This window comes from Erithacus rubecula, assembly GCF_903797595.1.
Source record: "Erithacus rubecula genome assembly, chromosome: 8".
NCBI lineage: Eukaryota > Metazoa > Chordata > Aves > Passeriformes > Muscicapidae > Erithacus > Erithacus rubecula.
Genome location: NC_136659.1, coordinates 2,644,045 through 2,671,601, shown reverse-complemented (window position 1 = coordinate 2,671,601; position 27,557 = coordinate 2,644,045). Strand labels below are relative to the sequence as shown.

Genomic DNA, 27,557 nt, shown 5'->3' with positions numbered 1-27,557 from the left:
TAAAACATGTGGAGCTGCAGAATCCACACCATTACTCAATTAATGAAGCTGTCATTTCAGTGGGCAGCAATATCACAAAATCAGCCACTGCTCCATTCATACAGCAGGGGGAAAGCTGAGGAGTTCCAGTTATTACCCTGACAGGGCTTTTGAAATCCTGGCAATGCCAAGGTTATCTGGAAACCACCTTGAACATTCAAAGGACACTCCCCAGCTGAGTTAATGGCTGGACAAGAGCTGCAGTCAGCAAAGCCTGCTTCACTGAAAGGCACAGAGCCTGGAAAAGCCATTGGAGTGTGTAACTGCAGCTTATGCAAATCCATGGTGCAGGCCTGGGAAAAGTAAGGCTAAATCACTTCTGCCACCAATCCAGCTGTATACTAGGAATAAGCATGATAAACAGAAGAGGTTTTTATAAAAATGCCTTTGTAACCATTCTGCTGCAGAAACTGAAATGCTCACATGCTTAAAAAAGTACCTATCACATCACACTATACCTGCTAAGATACTACAGCTCATATCCCAGCACAAGGAAAAGTTGCACACAAGAACAGGTCACAGTGCAATCTATATCAAAGGCCTATTTAGCATCTAGAAATTAGGATGTGAGAGAATATTGCTAAGTATCACTATTTTTTAAAACTTCCCACCATGTTATTCTTTATCAGAAAAGCTGATCCACAGAATATTTGAGACAAGTAAGTGCAGAGTATCATCCCAAAGAGACTCTACATACACCTGAAACAGCTCTTTAGCTATGCAAGAAAAACTGAATTGGTTTCTTTTTGAAGAATTTAGGCAATGTACAGTTCAGAAAGAACAAGTCACTTCACATTAGGCATGTATGAGTATTTGCTTTATGGCAGACTGGGAGCTGAGCACTGACACTGAAAACTGGGTAAGTTTTCAGCCCCAGCCCAGCCTCCACTCCTCACTGGCCATTCTCCCACTTCAATCTAAGAATAAATATCCCCAAACACTGCCTTGAGGAGTGGGAGGTGTTATAAGTACATATTATATTATTGGCTTTTTGCAAAGATTAAAATGAATGCTATATGCATAATGTTGGAAAACGTTGCTGTATGAATATAGTTTCTTTTAGCTCTGCTATTAACAAAACTTAGAAATAGCACTGTGATTTTTTTTTTTTTATTTTCTTGGACTATAACATGTATTACATGATGTAAAAAGCTTTTGTTCATGTAACTAACTCAGAAAATAGTAAAAAGATGATCAGGAAATTCTTCACATTCTTGGATTATCCTATCTGGATAAAGATAAGGCTGAGAGACACCAGAACCACAGGGAAGAAATTTATTGATCAGAGAGTGCATGATAAGATGGAGCAACAAGTAAAAAAGTTGATTTACAGCACAGGGGTGGGGGATGATTTTGAATAATGCATAAAGGTCTATGAATATGCAACATGTTAATGCATTTTAAATAGTGTTTTCTGAGTTAGTATGTGCTCTTGGCTGAATGCCAAGCACCCAGCCACCTTTTGCTTTATTGTTTGTCTCTTATTGCCTCCTATTAAACCTTTAAAAATTTACCAAAAAAATTAACCTGCTTTTCCACAGAGGGAAGGATGCTCTCTAACATTTCCAGCAGGAGCAGAGCTGTGCAGAGCTTTCATCGGGGAACACCCACAAAGCTCCATCCTTAAGGAATTGCCTTGGGGATGGTTTCAAGCCTTCCTGCTGGCCACTGCAGCTTGCCCAGGGTCCTGGCAGGCAGCCCAGCAGCTCCATCAGCCTCTGCCCCAGTTCCCAACAGCAGGCACTGAATCCCAGCCCGTGAGCACTGTCAGGATTTCACTCCCTGCAGCACACAGGGGACTCTGCTGTGCTTATCTCAGGCAGCAAAACAAACACTGCCTCTGCAGAACCCTGTCCTGGGCTGCCTTGGGAGGTGCCACTTCCCAGCTCCTGTGCAAAGGATGCTTTATGTCATAAATACATTTTATGGGATTAGCTTTTCACAAATATTAGGGTGGATACTATATGTGTGATGTTGAAATGGTTTTTAAGATACAGTTTTCTTTAAAAGTAACATAGGCTGATAAAGTGTCTTTGTAGTAAGTAAACTACCTGCTTAGTTAAATAACACCCTGTATAAACACCTGCTACTGATATACCAGTTACCAGCACCAATTCTCTAGAAAAATTAAAGACCACAGCCCAAATTAAAACTGATAAGAAAAATAAATTCAAGCCCCAGCCAAGAGACACACATGCTCTAAAATGGCAGACTCGAGGAGTGACCATGTAAAACAGTTCCTGGAATATGGAAAATAGTTTATAGAAAAGTTTGAAAATGTATGAATGGGTCTATGATTAATTTAAGGGGTGTCTCCAAAACACCCCTTGAATGCCAAGCACCCGACCATTATAACCTTTTGCTTTATTGTTTGTCTCTTACTGTCTTTCATTAAACCATTTGAAATCTACCAAGAAAATGAACCTCATTTTTCACACTTTACAAGTCCACCTCTCCAGAGGCAGGACCTCCTCTGATTCTCCTGCTACAAACACAACCAGGATGATTCATATTAAGTGATTGATACAAAATTACCCTTCATTTCTTTTCACCAGGTATCACCTTTGGAGATAAATTCTCAACTTAAATGTAACAGAACATTGTTGCAGCTAGGTCGCAATATTTACTCTTCACAAATAAGGATGTTTCAGCTCTTTTTCATAAAATATGCTTTTCAATGTTCTGGCAACATTCAGCTGAGATCACAACTTGCCTGTTTAAATATTGGACCATACAAGGAATCTAGCTGTGATGGACAATGCAAGTGTAACACTGATACCATTACAGGGTCAGCAGTACCTGATTTATCTGGCCAATACCATCACCCACATAAAATAAACCACTTAGCTGATCAGGATGAAACACGGAGTTTGCTCTGTATTAGATATTTCACATGGTTTTGCTTTTGTTCTCAAAATGGCACATAATTAGCAAAGTAGGTGACAGGTTTAGTGTGCCACTCCTAGAATTTTCATGCAGATTACTGCACCTTAATTATACTCTGGAAAAGGGAGGCTTTATCACAGTCACTATAAAGTCATACACTCCCACCTCCTTAGAGCAAAACATCCCAGCCATCTCTTTCATGAAGGAATTTAAGTGTTTATCCTACTTCCCTCTTTGTGCAGTTTTTTATTAGCCCTGTAAATTCTGCAGGATTGTACTGCTGGGAGTATTGATCATTCTCCCTGGATCTGCTGGAGTTTTTTAATCTTGCTGTGACATTGCACCAGTTGCAATAACAACCACCTCTCACCAGCACACCAAGCCAAGATGGTTTGTTTTCCTCTGGTGATGTTCAGGATTCTCTGCTTCTTCCACCAATTCCCCTGCAGCAGGAAGAACCCTAAACAGGCCAATTATCACCAATGCCTTAAAAACCTCTGCCCACCACCTGAATATTCATTTGGCATTTACAGCAGGGATTCCCACGTGTCTCTATTCCCACTCTGCCGGCAGGGCTTGACCCGATCTCCTTAGGGAATTACTGCAGCTGCCACCCAGCCATGCTGTTTGTCCCCTGAGCAGCCCCAGGCACACAGCGACAGGGGACAGATGGCAGTGGCACTGCTTCCTGCTGCTCCACAAACCTGCTGCTCCAAGGAATCAGCCTGCCTGGGACCCCTGGGGGATGCCAAGGGATACTCCCAGAGCTCAGCCCACTGAACCAACCACCCCTCTGCTGCTGGAAAAATCACAAGAAATCAGGGGGTGGAAAACAAAGATCACTTCCCTGGTAGATTTTAAAAGGTTTAATGAAAGACAGTAAGAGACAAACAATAAAGCAAAAGGTTATAATGGGCGGGTGCTTGGCATTCAAGGGGTGTTTTGGAGACACCCCTTAAATTCATCACAGATCCATCACACATTTTCAAACTTTTCTACAGACTCTTTTCCATATTCCAAGAACTGTTTTACATGGCCACTCTGCCTTTTTAGAGCATGTGTGTTTATTGGCTGGTGTTTGAATTTATTTTTCTTATCAATCTTAATTTGACCTGTGGTCTTCTAATTTCTAACTTCATTTTCTAACCAGGATCAAGTGTCTTCACTGGGTACTATCCAACAAAGCAGGTATTTTACTTACTACAAAGACACTCTATCAGCTTATGTTACTTTTAAAGAAAACTATATTTTAAAACCATTTCAACACTACACATACAGTACCCACCCTAATATTTGCAAAAAGCCAACACCATAATATGTATTTATAACAAGTGATTTCCCTGCTCATCCCCGTGTGGCATCTCGGTGCAGAAAGAAAAAAAAATAAAAAAGAAAAAAAAGAGAAAAAAAGGAAGAAAACTGGCCATTTTTCATCATGTTCACGCTGTGAAGTCTCCCCATGACAACGCTGCTGATTTGCACAACTGCTATTTCTGTCACTGACAAAAGAAATAAAGGATGGGGAACAAAGGGAAAATTGAGTAAGAAAGGGGGAAAAGCACCACCCTAGTGCTGGAAATATGATTTGAGTGTTAGAAAATGGAATCTGACTTATAAAGGGTACAAAACTGGCAACAACTGTGTTCTTTCACTTGTGTGAAAGACAGCTCTGGCAGAGGAAGAAGAAATGAGACCTGGAAATCCTGTTTGTTATAAAATTTAAGGTCTGATCTAGCTGTGAGACTAACAAGGAGAAAACAAATTTAAATGATGACCTGTAGTTCTAAAATTAGTTTCATTAAATGCATTTACTACGAGCAAATGCCTTTCTGATGACAGAAAAGCCAGGAAAAGACTCTGGAAAGCTGCATGTTCCTCACAGCACACATCATCCTCCAAAACTAGATTCCTGCCTGTCTGCTAGGTATAATATAAATAAAATATATTTATAAATATATTCGAAATATATAAATGTTATTCAATACTTAATTATAGTATATTAATTATTATATAATATAAATATATTATAATTATTAGTGGGTTTTTATGGGCTTTTCCACGTTGCCTTAACATGAACAGTACTTAAAGCCACCTTTGCAACCCCTCAGTGTCAAAAAGCACAAGCACTGTCCTAAATCCCACAGAGCTGCCTACAGCCTTTACAAAAAGAACAAATGCTCAAGTGTTCACACAGAGCCATAGTTCTGCTAAATATAAGTAGAATATTATATTTCTGATCTTAAAGAAGCATCAGAGTTGACAGTATGTGACCACGTTTTTTTCTAGCACACAAGCTGTACAAAAATAGTTTTTTCCCCTCAAACCAAGACTTTTATGCTTCACAGTGACATTTAAACCCTTTGTGCTACAGGAGAGTGTTATCATGAATTCAGCACAGTTCTTGTGCTTTTTTTATCTTTAAAATGTGTTCACTAAAGCACTCAAAGACCACTCCATTAGATTCACACTGCATTCCCCCCAGGCATTCTGAGTCCCAGCTTTCCAAGCAATGGTCCATCTACACATCACTGAGCTTTCCAGGAAACCATTTCCAAGAAAAACTGGAATACAAACATTTGAGACATTCTTTTTTTCATTACTTTAAAATGTACTTTAAAAGGTAATTACTTTTTCCTCTTCCTGTCACCACCATCACCAACCACAGCTCAGACTGAAAATAATGAGAATCAACCTTTTAATCATGAACCTTTTCCCTCAGATACTTGTAAACCCACAGGAGTTGTTCCCTTCAAGATTTCAGAGAACACAAGATCAGGATCTCTGCAATGTTCACATCAGCCCTGATGTGACAAAGCCACAGTGGAGGGAGACCATTCCAAGATCTCTGAGTTGACCCTTAACTGCATGACCACGATGCTAAAAAAATGCAGATAACTACAGAGATGGGGTTTTCAAGACACTGAGAACTAGACAGCCAAGAAAATATTTTCACACACCTGAGCCTTAGGTTTTTTATTTCAGATTCACTGATAGCTGATAGGTTTGAAAGTGTTCATGCTGCTCCAGAGGACTTAGGGATGAAATGGTCTCAAGTAAAAAGTTACTGAGATTTGTTAACACACAAGTATTTATACAATACTGTATTTTAAAATGGACAGTGTCTTGATTTTTCCAAATCTAAACTTACACCAACATCACCAACAGCCTATATATAAATCTGAAATGCCCATCAGCTACACCATTAGTAAAGCAGGGTCTATCATTGTTTTAGTTTTGCGATTTTTAAAATTTAACATTTCAGCAAATTCAACCAGACAGGAACCACATGATACAGTGAATTTCTAACCCAGTTCTCCAGCAAAATCCTGGTTAATCCAGCCACAATCCCTTTATTCTCACCCCGTGTCTAGCATTACTTTTCATTTTTGCCAACTGACAGTTTGTTCATACACCTGAGCAGAGTGTTTATTACAAACAGAAAAATTACTAATTCATGAAAACAACCAAGTGAAGTCACCCCCACTGCCTAAGCATCCACAACCCTGGGAGCAATTCAAGTTCAATTCTACAGAGCAGAATCTATGGAGGCTAAATTCTTAATGAACACTTGATTTCACCTGAAAGAATGTTTTCAGGGCTGGAAGTGATGAGAGCCACACAAGCTGTAAAAAGCTGCCCAGAGACACAACAATGAATTCTTGCTTCCACTAGGAAAATGAGAGCATCCAAGACAAGAGCATAATCTAAACTTTACTTCCTTTGAACAGAAATGAGACTCAGCCACACCAGACACAAACAGCTCAGCTGAACACAAGGGGCTTGAGGCTAAAATCTAGGAATGAACATCCTGTATTCTGATGATTAAGATATTAAAGTCATGTTTAAGCTTTAACTGAAGAAATGCCTCAGAAACAGGACCAAGAAGCAACAGTACCCCAAATTTTAGCACCTCAGCTATGCCAATTAGAAGAAGTCATAAAATACTCTCCCTTTCTTGCTTCCACAGGATTTGAGGGAAGTAGGTTGTACTAACATTTCATTAACAGGAAAAGCACTGAGTGCTCCCAAATCTGCCTGGGAGACTGAGATTACTGAGTGCAGAAATTCCTGTTTGCAGTTTTGGGCACCACAATATAAAGAGGGTAAAAAGTTATTAGAAAGTGCCCAAAGGAGGCACCAAAAAGCCTCTACCAGCAAACCACCCCCAGATTAACAGCTGAGTTTCTTTTCTGCATTAAGATTATTAAAAGTGCTCAGGTGACTAATTCATGCTTTCAGGAAGCCACAGATTAAGTCAGGAATTCTCTGTGTCAATGCTGAGATCTAAAGAGAAGCAAGTGGAGCACAAAGAGAGAAAAAGCAACGTAAATTACCTAATTTGGCACAATTTTGGTTGCAAAATGTCAGCTGCTGGAAATTGTTCAAGCCCTCAGACAAACATTTCCTCTGAAATACTGCTTAGGAACTGTCATCTCAGTGCCAGCACTGCCTTGCTCATTTCCAGAAATCTGCCTAAAACCTGGATGTTTGTGTTCAGAGAATTGTTACTATTTTAAGAGGTCCCCGCCTAGTGCTTCAAACGGTCTAATTCTTTTAATTTCTAATGTGCTAGCAACAGGAGAGGTATTTTTCCATGTGCTCAGATATTTATACAGCCTTATTTTTGGTGTGGTGAGCTGCTTGAGGATTTATGTGCAACCTATGGCAGAGGAAAAGGAAAATATGCTGCACCATATATTCCCAGTAAGCTTTGGATGCCATCCTTCACATATTTAGATTCAGGCAGAAGCAACTTTATCTAAGTAAGCTGAAGGTAAAAATTAAGTCTTGTTAACAAATCTAAGTTGTTTTCTTATTTCTGTTTTGATTCTGCTTCCTTATTTCTTTTTTTTAATTTCAGATGGAATTTGCCTTAAAATAATCCCATTCTGTATTTCCTTTGTCACATTTGTCTTGGCAAGAGGTTGAAGGATAGGACATCAAGTTTCTACACCAATATGTGAATAAAATCAGAGATTCCAGAAAAAAAAAACACTTTCCACGGCAGGAAAATCCCAAATGGTAAACCACCATCATCATGACTTTTGGAAGGGAGGAAAGAAAAGAAAAAACTAAAACCAAATGACAGCAAACCCCCAGGGAATTAACTACAAACTCAATTTCACAGATTATGAGCTCGTTTTCATATCCATCTTTCATGTGCAACCTGATAGACTGGACAACTCATGGCATCCATAGAGCATCCAAGGGATCATGAGCTGCTCTGTGTGATGGACTGAGCTCTGTGCAGATGGAGCCCATTAAAATAAGCACTGTGACAAAAAGGAAACCATTCACATGAGAGCAGAGGGCTGCAGCTGTCAACCAACTCCAAATAACTCTCATAACTCCCTCATGTAACACAGCCCTTCCTTATTTGTGCCTCCCTGCCTGGGAATGACTCTGGGGAAAATTCACTCTTCCCATCCAATGGGAAAAAGGGTAAGGGGAATAGATCATGCTCAAGCTGAACTTACCTTTCAGAACTTCAAAAATCCAAGCAGAGGTTCATGATATCAGTGTTGACCAGTCTTAAACTATCCAATATAATTATTAATTTTGACACACAAGGTGTATAAACAATCCTGTCTCCTCAAACTCAAAGTATCAACAAAACCCTTGCCAGACAGCTGCCACTATCTCTGTGAGGTTTTGATTGTAAATCACAGCTCTGCTAGGGCCTATTAGTCCTCACCAACACTTAATCTTTATTTCCCTAACATGCAATTTCCCTTAATTATATTTGGAGAATATTTATAAGGTTATTAAAGTTAATTGTAAGACTCAGAGAGGTCTTTAGTCATAATTACCAGTACAAATCAAAGCTCTAAGTAATTTTTTGAGGGTTTTTTGTGTGTGTGTGGGGGGGGGGTGGGGGGTTTCTTCTAAAGAATCAATTTGATCATCTGCCATCCTGAGCTGCTCAGGATGATGGAACTGCTTCACTCAGTACAATGAGCAGCTGAAACTGGTAAACATGAATATCTCTGTGAACAAGCTTTAGCATCCAACTATGAGTCTGCAACAGCCCTTTCAAAATTCACTTGGAGACATGAAATGGGCTTTTGAGGAAGTGTTGGAAAGAATTGATGCTCTTATGCTTTCATATAAATCCTTTTACTTCCACACCTGTTTGGAATGCCATGCTTCATACATTTAAAATCAGGGATATATTTAGGCTCAGACCTCAACTGGCATTTTGTAGCAATTAGGAAATCTGGTTTTTAGGGAAGGAGTGACACCTGAATGAGTATCAACTGTCTCAAAGGGAAAAGCAAGCACTGCCACCTTTGAGGAGGAGAAATAGGGGGGACTTGGAGCTGCCAAGCTGGGAGGCCACAGGGATGTCTCCAACAGGGGCTGGTTCAATTCTAGTTGTCACACACAGATTTCCTGTCCCTCAAGCTTCACTCTCACAGGCCATATGGGAATGTTAATACTGCATGTGCAAAGAGTCCTGCACAGAATCTGAACAGCAACAAGTGTGACAAGCCCCTCCCTTTTAGGTGTGCCAGTTCTTCAGCTCTCAGATGTCATCTCCAATGTCTTTTTTGACAAAGCTCTGGCTTTAGATGGCAAGTGATTGCAACATAATCTTGAAAAGAAATGAGTTAAGCTTCCAGCCTTCCTGCATGGGAGAAAACCACAGCCACAGCCAGAGCTCTCTATACGAGTTTTTTTCACTGTTTTACCACACATTTTTACCAGAAGTAGGTGAACATGAGCATTCCCAGCCCATTCAAAGCTGCCATTTGCTTGCACACACTTCACAGGTCCAGCTTGGTTGCTCTGAGGGTGGGGGGACAGATGGAAGGTGCTCGGAACTTTACCAGATAAAAGTTTTTTCTGTTCCTGAACTTTACCAGGATGCTTTTCCAGCTCTTCTTCTCAAAAAAATTTTTGAGGCTACTGCTAAGCAAACATGGTCTAAATGCTTCTGCAACTAGATTAAGAGAAGAGCCAAAATCTTGAATGTGAGCAAGTGACTCCAGTCTAAATGCAGCAATGAAAGGTGCACTACATACAAAAACAGCCAGAACCATTAAGAATCTCTTGGCTTGTCCCCTTTGTTCTTTCACCTCATTCATAATTCCAACTGATTCTCTCCTTCAGAATTAACTATTTAAAGTTATATAGTTTCAACTTGCCAAACTTTGGGGACCCACAGACACAACTTCTCAAATTTGCACTGGAAAAAAGATGTGTAAGAGGAGAAGGAGAAAAACTGCCAAGCACAAAAGCTCATTTTCTCTAGATTTTACTAATAAATCAGTACTGCTTTTAAATGCACCCTTGTCTTCTATAAGTATCCTAATATAACACCCATTGCACAGGGAGCTTATACTCACAGACAGTAGGTCCAGTCCAATTTCTGCTGAACTCAGGCTGTGGTTTCAGAAGTGCAATTCCACCCAATGTGATCACTTTATAACAGATTTCAGATGCTAGGGACCAGCACTAGATTAAAACCATCCTGACATGGAGATAGTGAAGCTGATCAACAGCAAGGTTAACTTTCCAGTCAATTCATCTCAATATTCCTTCAATTCTGGCTTCCTAATTTGCCAAGTCCAGGCAGAAAAAGACAGGTCTTCTTCAAGAAAGGAAAAAAGCATTTCCTGCTATGGTTTCAGTAATATCCAAGATGCTGAATCCAAAAAAAGCTGCCAGTGACCTCTAATCTGTTTCAGAATGGAATTGAAAGTTAGCCAGCAAGCAGAAAAGCTCTGTGACACCTGAACCAGAGGGACTGAGACAGTTCACACTCTGACCTACTTCAGCCTGCTCAGTACATTTCCAGTGCTCAGGCAAAATCCAAACTCCAAAGGAAAAAAAAAATAAAAAAGGCAGCAGCTTTCCTGCACTGTGCATTCCCCAGAAGAGTTATTATTTTTCCTCTTCTAAGGGGTTAACTTTGTCATTTGGGTGCAAATGTGAGTCAGCAGCAGGGAGGGGAAGAAGACAGAACCTTAGGGTGACACCACTGCAGAGCTAGCATTGCTTCACCTCTCCAACAATAGGAAAAGTGAGGAAAGCAACTTGGGAATTAAGAAAGGGGTATAAAGATGCACCATAACTGTGTTCTGATCTCATTCTTTACTGGTGCCCTGGATGAACACACAGGATCTTGTCCCCTCCCTTAATTATGGCACAACTTCCAAGCAGCTGGTAAAATCAACACCAACATTTGCTTTCAAAGATATTTTAAGGTTTGAGGACACCTCTCCCCTTTTTCTCTTCCATTTTTTCCCCCCCACAATCAATTCACGTTTCCTTTTCTCCTCTTTTGAGTAAGTGTTACAGTTGCACAACATGGTATTGGACAGATTTTCCCAGAGTTCTCTGCCAGGATCACTCTGCTCTCAGTTTGAATCCATGTCCAAGTGATGGAACCTTCATTCTCCAATTCCATTCCAGCCATAACCCTTTCCCCTGGAATTTCCAGCTGTGGTAGAAAAATCCAACAGACAACAAAACAAACCAGGCTGGTTTTTTCTGCACTTCACTTAAGAGTACCCAAAAAGAAGGCTGAAACTTCTGGATTTGATGAGCTATGGAACATTCCATAATGGAGACAGCTGATGCCAGCATGGGATGCATGGAAGTGAGAAAGCAGAACATTATCTTCTAAAAGCAGCAACACTAAATGGCATTCAAGCAAAACAAATGCAGACTGCTCTGACATCTGACTACTGAAGCATTCAGTGGCATTACCATAATTTTCTCTCATGTCCCTGAACTAGCCCATTTCCAAAATAAGCACTGACTGACAAACTTCTAGGAAGCTGTAAGTGCGTGGAGTTTGTTGGTTTTGTTTCATCTTGGGATTTCATTTTTATGCAGCATAATCTCACAGCAAAAGCAACCAAGCAGGATGGGGAGATAAACCAACACAAGGAAAATTCCTTGCTGTGCTCAGATCCAGCCCCCACTTTGGATATCTTTTATTTAAGAGACACCTTTACACTGAAAGTTTGATTTCATTTATTTTTTATGGGGGAAAAAGGTATCATACTGAGCACTGCCAGCCATATAATCTTTCAAGGGACTCCATCTTCAATAGAACTTAAGAAAAAACAAGGACACTTTGAAGCCAACATCTCTATTGATTGAGTTGCACAATGTCACACAGGGCAGTGGCACAGCCAGGCCCCTGAATGAACTCCTTTCAAGAGCCACGAAACTGCAGCATCTCATTAATGAAACAACACTCACGAGCAGGATTCATGCATAAATAATTGCTCCTGCTTCTCAGAGATACTAAAAAAAAAAAAAAAATTTGAATTCAGCAGAATTAAGACCAGCACTGATAAGTAAGAGCACAGAAGTTGGCCAAGAGCCACTACTTTAGGGAATAAAAATATTTATTGCTGACTCCCACCCTGCCTAAGTATTTTCATGTACTATAAAAATAGGACTGGTTTTAAAACTATTGTGCAAGAAAAGCTATATGAAATAAATAACTCAACATAGAAGATTATCAACTAGAGCCATTATGTTAGATAAAAACAAATCTAATTTCTGTATTTCCCAATGTGCTCCCTGCACAATCAGGTCACACTTCACAGAGAACCCCCTGAAACACTACAGAATTGGAAATTAAATCCATTTATACAAATGTCCTGGTTTGGCAGCATTGGGATGAATATTTCATCTCACTCCATCCCATGGCTGCTTTCCTGTTATACAACTGAGGAAGAAGCAAAGTGAAGAATGTGACAATAAATAAATCAATAAATCACAAAACTGCTTTATTACCCCTTTTGAAAGCATGTATAATATTTTGAAGGAAACAATTCAATTTATGATATTAATCATCTGCATGTCCCTTATTTGGCAGGGCCCACTTTCCCTCTTTCCCCCAGTCTTCACCAGTTAGCAAATCCAGCCAGAGCAACCACTTACTGCATCTCAGATGGAATTCTGTCAAGCTTAGCACATTAAAGAGAGTACTAGAAGTGTGTTGCTTCTATATATAAACTGCCTGTCTGGTGAACAGTATGTCTGAATTATACACTTGCCAAATCCAAGTTCTCCTGGATGAGGGGAAAAAGGGAAAAAAAATCCCCTTTTGGAGTTATTTTCAAAGCACCAAAGCACCCTATAATATTCTCAAGGAGCAGGAATGCTTTGAAAAAAGCCATCACACCTACCACTTACACTTCATTATTGAGTTTCTTTAAGCTAGCAAAGCCTTTTGTAAAGAAGGTCATTCAAAGCAGTAGAAACAAAGATTTGAGGCCAGGAGTAGACAAAAACCTGCAGGAGGAACAGAGCTGCACCACTGCTGCCATCAGTGCAATTATTTATTACCAACTGCTCCTCTGCTGCCTACCAGCATCACACCTTTCCTTCCTCCAGCTGGCCTCTGCTTTCTTCCCCTCTGCATCCCCATCCTTTCTTTTTTTAAATATTAAAAATCCATCTGAGAAACCATCACTTACTCATAGAAGAGTGGGTGTTTTATGCCAGTTTCCAGCAGTAACATGGCACAGGTATAACACAGGCATAACATAACGCAGTTCCCCTTGATCAAATTTATAAAACTCTTCAGGCCTGCCCAAGGTGACACTCAGACTTTTGGCTGCTGGGCAGGATTTCCTGCCATGCCCATGCTGTCAGTTCTTGGAACTTCCTGAAGTTTAATGTCAAAAATGCAAGTGGAATTAATTTTTCTAATGACTGCTGAAGGGTTTTTAACCAGTCCAATTCCCAGAACTCCTGTTCTCTGCTCAGCACTGACTGCTCAGCACAGCCTCACTCCTCACCTCACTTCTTATAAAGTCTGGGACTAGAATGCATCATCAAACCAGGTTACACAGACCCCACATTATCAGCTGCTATGAGCACTATTTAAACTCTTAGGGAGTTAAAATATTTTTTATTTTAACACTGCTAAACTCCCATTGCAACCGTTTTGATCCTCAATTCCACAGCTCATTGACAGCAGGAGAAAAATCAGCATGTTAGAACACTTTCATGGTAAGGCAGATGTCCAGAGCCTACTTCCAAAATTTAATGGAAAAATGTCCAAAGAAGGGATAATGCTGTAGCAGTCACTGAGAAATGTGAACATTCAAGATTGTTTGAGCACCTTGTAAAAAAATAAGTCCAAGACAACTTTTTAGTAGTGAAAAAGGTTTCATTTGCACTCAGTGGCATTTTCCTTTCCCAGCCCTGTATCTGAAAATAGATATTCTCCTTTTTCCTCATTTAAGAACCTTTTGCCCTGGAAAGGATTGACCTAAAATTCAAGATATTTAAAAAACAAATTACTATTTAGAGTTAAGTGCTTTAATAAGTGGGAGTTCAAAGGAGAAACATTCAAGTTTCAGAACAAAGGGTTCCATCTCCTTTTACACAGAATTTCAATTTCAACAAATGTTAAATACCTACAACTACATACATCTAACAAAGTTTTTCCTCATGCCTTATAGGTATATTTCTAATTTCTCTCACGCAGGGAGGAAAAAACCTCTTCAAATAATTAATAATAATAAATCCTTAAAGGCACATCCCTACCTGACCTCAAGCAAATAAAAGACAAAACAAACTTTTACATGCAAACATTAAGATTCAAAACAGGAGATGACCTTTAGTGCACCCTTCCATGAGTGGAATGTTCTCATCCACAAGCAGATTTAATTAAATTTAGCTCTTTAGACTGATTAGAGTTAATAAAGCAATTTGTTAATAGACCGTTTTATTATGTTTACAATGTGCTGTTTTGTTGGGTATTGTGCAATGGTTACAAGCTGCAAGACACTGTTTTTTTTCACCCTCCCTGACTGCACTGATTTTATATAAAATCTAAAAAAAGGGCCCAGAGTCATCATAAGCACTGGAGAAGACCAGAAGTGCAGTATATAAAACATATTGCATAAGGGATCCTACAAGAGATGTCAGCAGGGGTGACTATTTTTATCTTGCATTTAAAACAAGCCATGTTTCAAATTCACTATATGATAGGAACTTCTGTAAAAAAAAATAATCAGCATATACAAGGGAACTATTGTAAAAATTGTGATTTTTCATGCCCCTCAATGCTATAAATTTCTGTTAAGCTCTGGACCACTTCTTTGTGTAACAAGTGTTTGGAGAGATCCAGGTGGGAAAGAGTTGCATGGAATTCTTAAAACTGGACTGTACTTTGGGTTGATTTAGATATTCTGCTACAGGAAATAGCCCACAGCTCTCCCTCAAGCTACCCATACTCTCAAGGGAAAGCCAGAACCCTTCAAATTCTGAAAATTCTCCATTTGTAAAACCCACCAAGGGAATGCCACAACCTGCCTGAGCAAATCCAATATAAGGGAAAGTGTCTAAACCCAGAGAAACCACCTTAAAAAAAGACAGAATTTTTTTGTTAGTACAGCTGGATGCTGCAGAGGATGGATAACAGCTTCCACTACATCATGCTGTACTGGATTTTCTGTCCTTTAAGCACAAATATCAAACTTCAAACATTTAGCAACAGTGCTGAAGCCGTGGCTCTCCAGGAGAGGAGCCAAGTCCTGCACTCGGTTTGCAGAAAAAGCACACAGAGGATATTTCACAGGGAACAAGTTTCTTTTAAAAAAATCCCACTTTCCCAGCAATTTTAAGAGACCTGCCAAAAAATAAATTTAAAAAATAAAAATAAAATCCATACTGTCCTCCGTGTATCACTACTGCAACCAGTTGAAAAATTGGTGAGATGGTCTTACCTGGCTGGACAGGAGTCACCCTCTCATTCTGCTGTCATTCCACAAGCCTCTCCCTCCTGGGAAGAGGAATTCCCCGAGAGAGAGCCAGGACATGGCAGGAGAACTTGCCCAGAGTTCAGTAATGGTGCTGAACCACCCTTCAACTGGGATTAAGGCTAAAAAAACAGCATTGTTTGAGAAATGATTGGACAGCTTTTGCGTGGGGGTGGGACGGGATTACTGCCTCCAAACTGGGTCTGAGCAGTAATGGATTACCTGGAGAATCTGTGCCCTAACCCTCACACACAAATCAATTCAGTCTGAACTGTGCTACTGGGCTACACACACCTTCTCTAGGGGTACAGCAATGACCTTCACAGATATTTCACTGCAATTCTGGAAATCACAGATTGCCACTCGGAATGCACCAATGGCACAAGGCAGCTCCTTCCTTTGCCTGCTACATTTTTCCCCAAGAGATACCATCATAAATTGTATCACAATCTATTTAACACTCAAATCGTGCCAGCCTGTGAGTTTAAGGTCAGGAGCAGCTGTGCTTGTAAAATGGCAAAGTAACAAGAGGTGAGAGAATGGGATAGGCCAGCAGCAAAAGCTTAGCCCTTGGAGAATCACATTCTATTAGAGGAAATTACAATGAACCAATTCCCTTCAGGTTTTCTACCAGTCCCTGAGGTGCAGCAGAGAATCTTAGGTTATTCCCAAGGGGTTTATACCTGATTGCTGTAATTCACAGAGCATCCAAGACTTTTTCTGGGTGCACTGTATTGATTTTATAGTGGGAACACTAAAAGAGGAGCCTCGTGCAGCCAGCAGCACAGGCAGCAGAACACAGAGAAGCATCTCTAGATAATTCAAATCTCTAAAAAGCTTCTGTATGTTCTAACAGGTTCAGCCTCCCCTTAAAAAGTTTTTTGTAACAGCACTGCAAACATACTGATCTTTATTTTCTAATGCTAAATTTGTAGATTGGTTAGACAGAAAGTTCTGGGTTACCTCTTGACTGAAAATTATTGCTAAGTTTGACAGGATGTGCTTGTTCCATCAGTGATACAAAAGCATTTCACCAGCACATGCACTTGCTCCAGTTCACCAAACAATGATTTTTTTTTTCCCTGGGGTAATTAAACAAGAATGCACAAATATTTCTAAAAACATTGTGTAACCCTCTATAAATAAAACAGTGACATTCTCTACATATACCAACATTATCTCTTGTATCCACACTATTTCCCAGAGCCCTTGGATTCCTCTACAGTTCATGTAAAGGTTAGGTCACATCACTGTTCCAATGCACTCATTTCACATTGGGGCAGATTTCAATTTCATATGGAAGAGACAATGGAGCAGTGTGACCTTTGGGTATCACAAAACATGTCCCAAAAGCCCACTTTCATTTTCAACAGATGTTGGTTCAACATATTTGTCAGTGCAAATCCTCTTAGAGCCAGGCAGCACACGCAGCAAAAAGGAAGCCAACCAAGAGCAACACACACATTTTTCATATGGGAGAATGGACATTTTAAGGAAAACAGCTTAGCAAAGAAATAGGGGTTGTAGACCATCAAAAATTGACTTGTTTCCTAAGAGCACATAAAGTTTTATCTACTAGTTTCCTGGCAATTCTGTTGAAATAACTTCAAGTTTGCAACCAGAGAGAAACAAAATGTAAATACAGATTTAAAAAAGAACAAAACCAAAGCAGTAGGCTGTTTCCTCAGCAGAAGCAAATATGATTCCATGGGTTTGTGTGAAGACTGCAGCACTTTGGCACTGATAAAAACAGACATATCTCAACTATCTGACTCTGAGGCAACATGTGTTTTAAAAGGGAAAAAATGTGAAGCTCTAAGAGTCTGATAGGAGACCAGAGCCCAGGGATTTTTCTGCATGTGAAGCACACCAAGAGCCTTTCCTTGCTCTCCTGTCATCCCAGCATGTTAGCTGATAAACGCTCCATAATTAGAAGACCCAAGTGGGGATGCCTGAAATCCATCTGACCTGAGGGAATGAGTTTAAAAACCTGACCCAGCTTTTAGCGTGCCAGATCCTCCTGTATTCCATTTCTGCCTACTGGAAAGGGCTGGCAAAGGCAGACACAAGAGACAGACTCAACTAAACATGGTATTCAGTGGGATTAGAGAAAGGTTATTTTGGGACGTAGGAAGTACTCAAAAGAGGAGGGCAAAGAGAAAAAAAAGTAATATTAAATTTAAATCAGATGCTGGCAAAGGGAAAGGTCACAAGATACGCACAAGCAGAAACCAGGAGGGAAGAAATATTATTCCTTTACATTCCCTATCTGAGCAGAGCATCTGTGTGACTGGGGGAATGGTCTGCAAAGAATCACCAGTGGGACAAAGCCAACACCACTTCACTGCAATATTAACAGCACAAGTCACTGTCCAAACAGTTACACCAGCAAAAACACAAATAAACTCCTTTTGTGGAACTCTCTTCCAGTAAATTCAGCCATTCTGGGAGAGAGAAATCAATCTGACACTAATTACATCCAAAAACTGCAAGTAATGACATCATGGTAGGAAAAGCCCAGCTCTGAGGAATCTATTTTTGAGGAAGCCAGTTGGAGATACCATCTTGCTATTTCTTTGACAGAAGTTTGGATACAAATTGAATATTCCAGTCTCGTTCACATAAACCTTCCAACAGCTAAAAGGAAAGGAAACTGCAGGCCTGAAATCCAACCACTGTCTTTGCATTTCTTCACATGCCAAAGATAACAAGCACTCATACCTAATTACCAGGTATTAAAAATAGGAACATGGCCACTGTGGTGCACCTGGCCATTATGGCTTACCAAAGCCTCTGATTTCTTGTACAGCAACACATAACACAAAAATAAAATCTAAATATTGTCTCCAGGAGCATGGGAGCTCACAAAGCCAGAAGGCACACGGTGTTTTTGCAAGCCTAATGTGAGGATTAAGCTGTATGACAGAAGAAACTCCACTCTTGCAGAGAAAAGCAGTGTGCAAGAAGGAGGAAGGAGAGGTGATAAGCCAGCCAGGAGTAGAAGCAATAAGAAATGAAGAGGTTCCATCACACCTGAGATGGGAACACAGCTCAGATTTGGCACTTTCAGATCACTTTCCTTGTCTCCAGCTCAGCTCTGAGAAGCTGCAGGAGTGTTTAGGTGGATAAACCCACGGCCCAAGCCGAGCTGGCTCACAGATGGGCGAAGCAGATGCCACTGAGCAAATCCGCCTCTCCTCCCATCACACCCAGGCTATTTCCTACTGAAAGCACACCTCAAAGCAATCAACTTCCCAGTTCTAGGTCAGCCATTTTTAATGAGCAATTAGGTCAGACACTCATTTTCCTTGGCATTGAACAGCATCTTAAATCCTTAAACTAATAAGAGTTATTTCAATGTATTCAGTGAAACTCTCAAGTCAGACTTAGTCACTCAGAGTTTTAGACCAGAGCTGTGCCCTTTATGTTCAAGTGTATCCAACCCCCAAAACATCCATCCTTCCTCAACCCAGAAACAGTTTTGTTAAAACTTGCACATTTTTATGTCTGAGATTAAAACCAACATCTTTTCAAATGATTTGAAGACAAACATCTCTCCTTTCACAATTCCACACCCTGAAGCAGCACATAGTGAAACAGAACTTCACTTACAGGAAAACATGAAATATCGAGGGGATGGAGGAACAGAGCACAGAACTGCAGGCTGCATGCTCAAGTGCAAATCAAGTCAATCTCAGGAGGATTCATTTAGCCAAGGACCCACCCCTTTCTGCCCAGTTTTTGGTTTAGGCACACATCCACATCCCAAAACAAGCAACAGTTTTGGAAACAGCATTAGTCAGTTTGTTAGCATCTTCTCTCTCAATACTGAAAATATTCAGCTGGTTAGGCCATGAAAGTGCTCCTAGCTCTGCTCATTGGGAAATGCTTCCCAAGCCTTGCCCTTCACAGCTCATGGCACTTAGCAGAGTTTGTTTAAAGGCAGAATGAGAAACTATCCAAATAATAATGGGAAATGCCTTTGGTGCTGAGGTCTAGGTGAGGACACCTGTCAAACTCTCCCAGTGGGCAGAGTTCTGGCACATTCCTGCCAAAATCAAAGTGGTACTTCTGTGTTTTCCTAGACTTTGTAGCCTCTCTGCAGACCTTCAAAACTGTGAGTTTTTAACAGCATGACTAGAACTTTCACATCTTCATAGCAGAAAATGATGTCACGTGGTCATTCAGCTACCTGAAGTCCTTTGCACACTGCAAGCACTGCAGGGCTCTTCCTGCATAGCTGAAACTATCACATGCCTTCCACTGAAGTACTGCTTTATTTAGCATTTACTGTGCCACAAGCTTTAATTTTAACAGCTAAACCTTCTACAGCCAGGCTTTTGAGAGTTGCCTGACTTGCAACCTACTACTTCTACACCAAGCCTGCCCATGAGGATGCTTTTGAAATATATTTTTGCTTGATGTAATGTTCTCAATTTCAGTGCACACACCAGTTTATTTTCCCAGTATTAGCCAGGAAAGTTCTTCAGCCTAATTCTTGTTCCGTAACTAAAATAAGGTGAAGGAAAGAAGAGTGTCTTGGGAGTTAAAGACTACAAATGTCATCTGACAAGAAGCCCTTAAGCATTTTCCTCATCTTTACTGTGTGATGAAGCCCAAAATTCAGCTATTTTTCTACTCTATGCAAGGCCAGCTGTGTCACTGGTGGATTCAGAGGTGCAAGAGCACCAGTTTTTAGGGAGCTTTTCCTGCTTCTGGTACTGACGTAACCATTCACCCTCCCTTCTCTGGGGTTTAAAACCCTCAAAACCACCTTTCTGAAGGAACATTTGATTTACTGCAGCTCCTTAACCCCCTCCCCCCAACACCATTCCAATGGGCAGCTTCTCCCCAAAAAGTATTTCAGCACCAGTGAGACAACAGCTGATATTTCAGAGCTGCTATTTTAAGGATTGCCTACGAGTGCTCCAGTCTAGCTAGACAGATCCACTGCTGACTTGACAAGAGAGACAAATACCTCACTTCACAAGCCCAAAATACTATGTGGATAATGCTCCTTGCAAGCAAAGGATGAAAAAAAAAAAATTTAAAAAATCCAATGTTAAAAGCCTTGCAAGTATATTTGAGCTCCAACTTTATCCAGCAACGGGCCTGGAAAAACTTCCTTCTAGATGAGGTAATGATTAGTGTTACATCCTGTAGCCAAGCTCAGCATCTGGGCTTACAAAGCCAGAGGCTGGGCTTCCCATGCTGTTAATCCTACCAGTAGTCCCTTGCTTGGCTGAAACAGGAATCACAGCTCCTCAACAGCTGCTTCCTCAGACAGCAAGAGAACAGCTGAAGGGGACTCAGGCCAGGCATGGACACACAAAAAAAAGGCAACTAATTATTTCAAGTTGAGAGGCAGATTGTAAAACAGGCTCCAGTCACCCATTTAACCAACACGAGGTGGGTTTTCAGATTTTTATCTCACTTCTTTAAGCTGCTCCTTCACACATTCACTTTGGGAGAAACTGTAAGAGGCACCAATGCCATTTGTTATATATATGGATGTACAGCATAAGGGAAAAAGGAGAGTTTGATGAGGAGCATATTTGCCATATAAAATCATCTCAAATTTGGAACAATTCCCCACGCCCTACTGGCAAGCATCGCCTACAAAGCCCTCCTTCCTTCCTATATTTAGGTCAGCCTGGCTGAGTCAAGAGCATCCCTTGCTTTCATAACTTTCTGTTCTAGAACAGAAAAGCCAGACTTTTTTTTTTCAGATCATTTGTTTGGATCATACATTAACACTCATAAAGGCAGAAAGTAATGCAATAAAAAAATAAGTCAAGTACTGGTGCTAAATAAGCCAGGCTGTTCCTAAAGGCTTCTCTTGGAACATTCACCCAGCTTACAAAAGCCTTCACACATCTGTAATGCCAAATACTGCTCAAAAAAGCTCCACCCCTACCCTAATGAGGCACCCAGATCTCTCTTCCCTAAGGGAATATATCCTTAGGGAACACACTGCTTTAAATGCTCTGGTTTGCATAACAGTTCAATAAAGTTTATGTGCCTTGTGCTCCCATATACAAATAGCCACTCTGCTTGCTCTAGCTTCAATTTGTACCAAATCGTTTCCATCTCTGTTTATGGAAGTCACCCAAACCACTGTATAAAACAGAGGTTTCTCCCCCAAATTAATCCCTCAATTTAACAGATTCCACAATGAACCATCACAGCATCTTTTCACTAGTCCCTGAACTCCAATTCAGCCTATTGAAGTTACTTATTGAAGTGCCTTCTTACTGTAACCATTAAACCTAGCTGGCTGGTTTCATCAGCATTTTGAGCTTTTTCTAATTAGCAACACTTCCTGCTCCTTCATAGCAATATAACATCCCAATATTTTAATCATTAAGAACACAGGTCAATGCCCAAACTGATTACTTCAGTGAAATAATCAAATGTATGGTCCATAAATGGATTTATGTTGCTAGTTTTTAAAAAACTAATAATTATGCATTTACAAAGATGTAGGTGACAGTTCATGAAAGCGACATAAAGTGTACAAAGAGTGAAGGCACAACCCTTGCAACATTACTTCCTTTAACAATAAAAATAAATTATGCTGCTTGAATTACCAATTTCAAATTAAATATAACCTAAAGAGCTCTGCTCTGTAAAATGATGGCTGAAGATTTCTAGCACAGAGAGGACACACGGCAGAATCATTTCTCTGAGCAGTGTAACACACATCTGTCTGCAAAACTGTGGCAAAACAAGGTGTCAATTACTCTCCTAACACAGACAAGAAATCGACCTTGTACTTCCTCATTCAAGAAAATAAAAAACAGTAACCTATATCATCTGTAAGAGAAATATCTCATTTACACAGCTCCTTGATGGATTTGCAAAACTCCTGCTCGCAGAACAATTACTACCGCGGCTAGCGGAGTGGAAGCTAGCAAAAAAAACAAAAAACAAAAAAACACCAAAAAAAAAAAAATTCCCTAGAAACAATGTCTCAAGCAATGCCATCAAAGCCATCTAATCCAAGCAGGAAGGCAGCTCCTGGAAGGCTGAGCTGGGCAGGACTGTGCCTTCCCGAGCTGCGTCCGGACAGACGTGTGGCTCTGCTGGCACAGACCTTGAGCAGTATCAAACTGCTCGATTCTGCAAACACTGCTGGCATGTGCTCACCGAGGGCAGTGAAACAGCCCCGAAGTTTCCACTGGCCTGAACACACAATAATCTGCTGGCTCAAGGCGAGCCTGAAAGAGGAGAAGCTGATCATTGATCGGCTTCGCTGGCACACGGGAAAAAGCAAGCTCAGCAGCACTGGGCAGGTGTGTGAACAGCAAATCCTGAGTGGCAGCCTGTGAGCCTGCTAGAAACTCAGAACAACGTGGTTTGTGCTAATTACATTTACATATTTGCCATCCACTCAATTACCCTGCCTGTCAAATCTGGTGGTACAGCACTACCCCTTCCTGATGGAAGTGATTTGCAGGAACTGCACCTTCCACCTTTGCCCTGAATAGGTCTGGACAAGGTGATAAACTACTTCAGAAACTGCCTCCAACATTAAAACTACTACTAATTAACATGACTAATACTGCTACTAAACCCTTGGCACTACAAGATGCTTCACTCTCACAATTTCCTTCCTCTTGCTTAGTTACTTCCCCTCACAATTGCTCTCACTGCCCTCGTCACCACGCCCCAGGCTCTCTCCTGGTCTGTGCAAGACATCCCAGCTCCAAATCCAAATAAATTTATATTCAAATGGCAGGAGTTTTTCAGAAAGTCCTTGCAAGTCTTGCTGGCTTCTTACAGGAGCACATAGTAGAGTGAGATCGGTGGGTTTGCCAAAATATTCTGACAACCACAAAATAAAAGGTACATCTGTGAATCTGTCTAGTTTGGATGCTCTCTTGGGCTCCCACATGGACATAGGGAAAATGAGACTCTAGGATCTGCAAACAACTTGCCAACACCTCTGACTCCTGGATAACAAAGGACCAAAGCAAAAACAGGAGTGAAAATCTATGTGCAAAAGCAACATAAATTTTTTGTTTGTCTAAACACCTGTGAGGAAGGCTGGAAGAGCCAAAATATCAGTAACCCTCCCACCTTCTCAACATGCAGGCTCTCAACATCCTTGCTAAGGAGAGAGAAAAAAGGCTTAGTTGACATATTTTAAGACTGGAGCATACAGAAGGAGTCATCTGGGATCCTTTGTGTGGAGAATAGGCAGTTAAACAACAAAACAATTAAAGTGCTCCAAGACAGAGCAATGCAAATAGATAAAATAATATGGGAAAATGCTGAACCTTGAACTTGGCAGTTCACAGTTTTAGCACTCAAGGGAAAAGATAAAAGACATGCTTGTATTGGGCTTTTTGAGCAAATGGAGTTGTCCTTTAAACAAACCCCAGGAGAAGGAAGCAAAAAAAAAAGCTTCAAACCACCACAATATTTGAGTCCTCAAACCACTACACAATGCAGTGAAAAGCAGATCTAAGATAAAGAAAAGAGAAAGTGGGAGAAAAACGTGCAACAAAAAAAAGCAGCTGGGTTCCTTGTTAGACAGGGATGTCTTCCTTGATCAAATGACAAGGGCCAGGACAGAGTTGTGGAATTCAAACCCTCATCCCAGAAAAATTCTTAGGATATCATCATGACTCTAACAGACAGCACAATCACTCCTACTTGGTATCTCATGTCCAGAACACGAGACATTCTTGCCCTCCTACCTCAAACTCCATCCTTAGGAACCTTTTCACTACCCTGTCACAAAAATTGCCTTCAGAGGACACACTGAATCACTCACACAAAACTCAGCCTACTGAGCACATCCCAAAGATGCTAAAACCACTTGAGAATGGTGCACAGCAATTGGAAAGCCACTGGTGGTACCAAGGAGCACAATGTCACAGCTAACTCAACCTACCAGCCAGTGCCACCAAAAATAAGGCATACATTAGCATGCACCTGATCCTGCTGCAACTCTGAATCAGGAAAGGAAAGCATGAGGGATTTAAAACTCTTCCAGAAGAGGAATTTATCTTGGGGTCACACCAACACCAGATGGGCTGGTAATCCACACTAGGGCAAGAGCAGCATTGGAGCAGTTTAGACACTGAATCACAGATTGGTTTGGGTTGGAAGGGAGCTCAGGTCATCCCTTTGCCATGGACAGGGATATCTTCCATCAGACTAAGTTCCTCAGAGCTTCATCAAACCTGGCCTTGGACACTTCCAGGGATGGGCAACCTGTGCCAGGGCCCACCATCCTCACAGTGAAGAATTTCTCCCTAATATCCCATCTCACCCTGGTCTTTTTCAGTCTGAAGCCATTCCCCCTTGTCCTGTCACCACATGCTCCTGTAAATTGTCCCTCTCCATCTTCCTTGTAGGCTTCCTACTGGGGAAGAACCCAGGGCTGCTTATCGCCCTTTCCCCCACTGCAGAAATCCCACAACAAGGATGGAGAACAGACTTCGTGAGATTTACTAAACAGAAGAAACAAATTCACGCTATCTTGGTCTCCACTGAACCAATTTAAGCGTGCATAAGAAGAATAAGGAGGCAGGAAGCATCAGCAATCAGCTGGTTTAGAAGGCTGAAGTCACATTGAGCACGATGCAGCATTGGGTGGGCAGCAAGACAAAAATCAGTTTCCGAGTTAGAGGGTTCACTCATGCCCACACCCAGCATCACCTTGCAGCATTCTGGCTTTCCTTTTTCTCTCCCATCCCTGGAAATGTTCTAGGAGAGGGCTTGGAGCAACCTGGTCTAGTGGAAGGTGTTTCACGGCAGGGAGCTTGGAGCGAGATGATTTTTGGGATGCCGTCCAACCCGAACCACGCTGTGATTCCATGATTTATCCGTATCCACAGCCCACCCGAGCTGTGGATTACCACCACTCCCAATGGATCTCAGCAGCAGCGGCTGGCGATGGACGCCCCCTCCGCGGAAGGGAAGGGCGGAACGGGGCAGCCCTTCCCTCACGGTGTGCCGGGCATGGTGGCACAGCCGGAGGGTTTGCAGCTCGCCCTTGAGCCGCCGCCGAGCCGGGGGCGCCTGCGCGGCGCTCGGAGAGCCCGGGGGGGAAGGCGAGGGGAGGAGGATGGAGCAGGGAGAAGGGGGGATGCCGCCTCCCGCCGCTCACCTCGCGGGCGATCTGGTTGAGCGCATCGTCCTCCGCCGTCAGGCGCTCCCGGTTCGGCAGCCGCTTACGCCCGGCACCCGGCGTCCCCATGGTGGGGCGGTCGCGACCGGCCCGGCCCGGCCCGGCTCGGAGCGCAGCCGAACCCGGAGCCGCTGCCCGCCGGCCCCGAGCGACCCTCCCGCTGCTCCGCCGCCTCCGCCGGCGCGGCCGTCACCGCCCCCCGCCCCGCGCATGCGCCAGCGCCCCCCGCCCTGAGGGGACGGGCCGCCCGATGCCCGCCCGGAACGGGCTGGGGGTGCGCGGTCGGTGCCTTCTCTACTAAAACTGGGCTGTGCTTGGGGTCTCTGCCCTCACACCTAAAACTGGGCTGTATTTGGGGCTCCCTGCCCTCACACTCAAAACCAGGCTGTGTTTGGGGGTCTGTGCTCGCTGCCATCACCGCCCAAAATCGGGGTGTGTTTGGGAGGGTCTCTGCTCGCTGCTCTCACCGCCTGAAATTGGGGCGGGTATTTGGGGGATCCTGCTCGCTGTCCTCACCATCCGAAATCGGGAGGGGTGTGTGTGGGATGGTCCCTGCTCACTCTCCTCAGCACCCAAAATCAGGGGGTGTGAGGTTCCTCCTGCTCCCTCAGCCCCACTGTGGATCAACGCCCTTCCCGCTGGAGTGCCTGGGTCCCTGCCAAGCTGCAGGAAATTACAGAATTACGGAATGGATCAAAAGGGACCCCCACAAAGGGTCACTTGGTCCAACCTCCCTGCTCCAGCAGGGTCATCCCAGAGCATCCCAGCTCTGGAATATCCCCAGTGAGGGAGACCCCCTCTGGCACCCACCCTTTGGATATTTATTCACATTACAGAGGTTTCCACTCAGCTGTGTCTCCTCCTGAGGAGCCCCAGCTCCCTGAGCCTTTTCTCCTCAGAGATGCTCCAATCTCTTCATCACCTCTGCAGCCTCCTCTGGACCCCCTCCAGCAGCTTCTTGCCCTGAGGAGCCCAGAACTGGACACAGTAAATTTACCAGAAATCATGGGAATGGACATTGAAACCTCACCAGCCATAAAGCTGGGGTGTTCCTCTGCCACAAATATAGAGGGAGCAAGACAGAAACACGATTCTTCGTGCCCTGACACCTCACACAGCTTTGTAGCCCTGTGGGGTCTCTTCAACAATTAATTTTCCTATTAAGTGTAAGTGGACATGATTAATTTTAATGCCAAGTAAATCAGTGCTTAATTAATTCACATTGACAAGGAACATGTATTTTCTGGGATTCCTGTCACAGCCCTTACACCTCAATTTTCACACTAATTCCCTAAATATGAATTAGTCTCTCAAGCTCACGTTATTACATAAACAGAGAAAAGGGTTACAAAACCCACCCACTCGCTTCTGATCAGAAAGCTGCTTTTAATCTTTATGATTTAATTTTACCGTCGATTTAAGCTGATTGAAGTAAAAGGCAACACCTGCCTTCTCAATATTTATTGGCAGTTTTCATGTACCACACCTGAGATCCGAGTCATCCTCAGACTGAGTAGTGATACTGCATCGATGGGACTTGTTTATCTTTGCAAGAACCAAATTATTATTTTGTCAGCAGAGGCAGCAGAACGTGCGTCACACCCTCAGATTTGGTGTCAGGTTTACTCTGACCCTACACAAGTGAAATATAAAGGACCTGCTTTGCAAGGCAGCACAGGAGCTTTAAACTGAGCTCTCACCCTGGAGGCAAAGCTTTGCTGGATCTGCTTTTCCTAAATATCCCTCAG

At 42.1% G+C, this 27,557-nt stretch overlaps 1 protein-coding gene across 15 annotated transcripts in view; it reads right to left on the bottom strand.

Moving 5' to 3' along the window:
• The window catches only part of LRRFIP1 (LRR binding FLII interacting protein 1), a 278,630-nt gene extending 252,618 nt beyond the window's left edge, over nt 1-26,012 (bottom strand). For all 15 annotated transcript variants that reach the window (XM_079311117.1, XM_079311116.1, XM_079311118.1 and 12 more), the window contains exon 1: nt 25,789-26,012. In XM_079311117.1, coding sequence (XP_079167243.1) covers nt 25,789-25,878 — 90 coding nt within the window. In that variant the 5' untranslated portion in view covers nt 25,879-26,012. The remainder of the gene's footprint in view (nt 1-25,788) is intronic.
• Nucleotides 26,013-27,557: the final 1,545 nt, after the last annotated feature.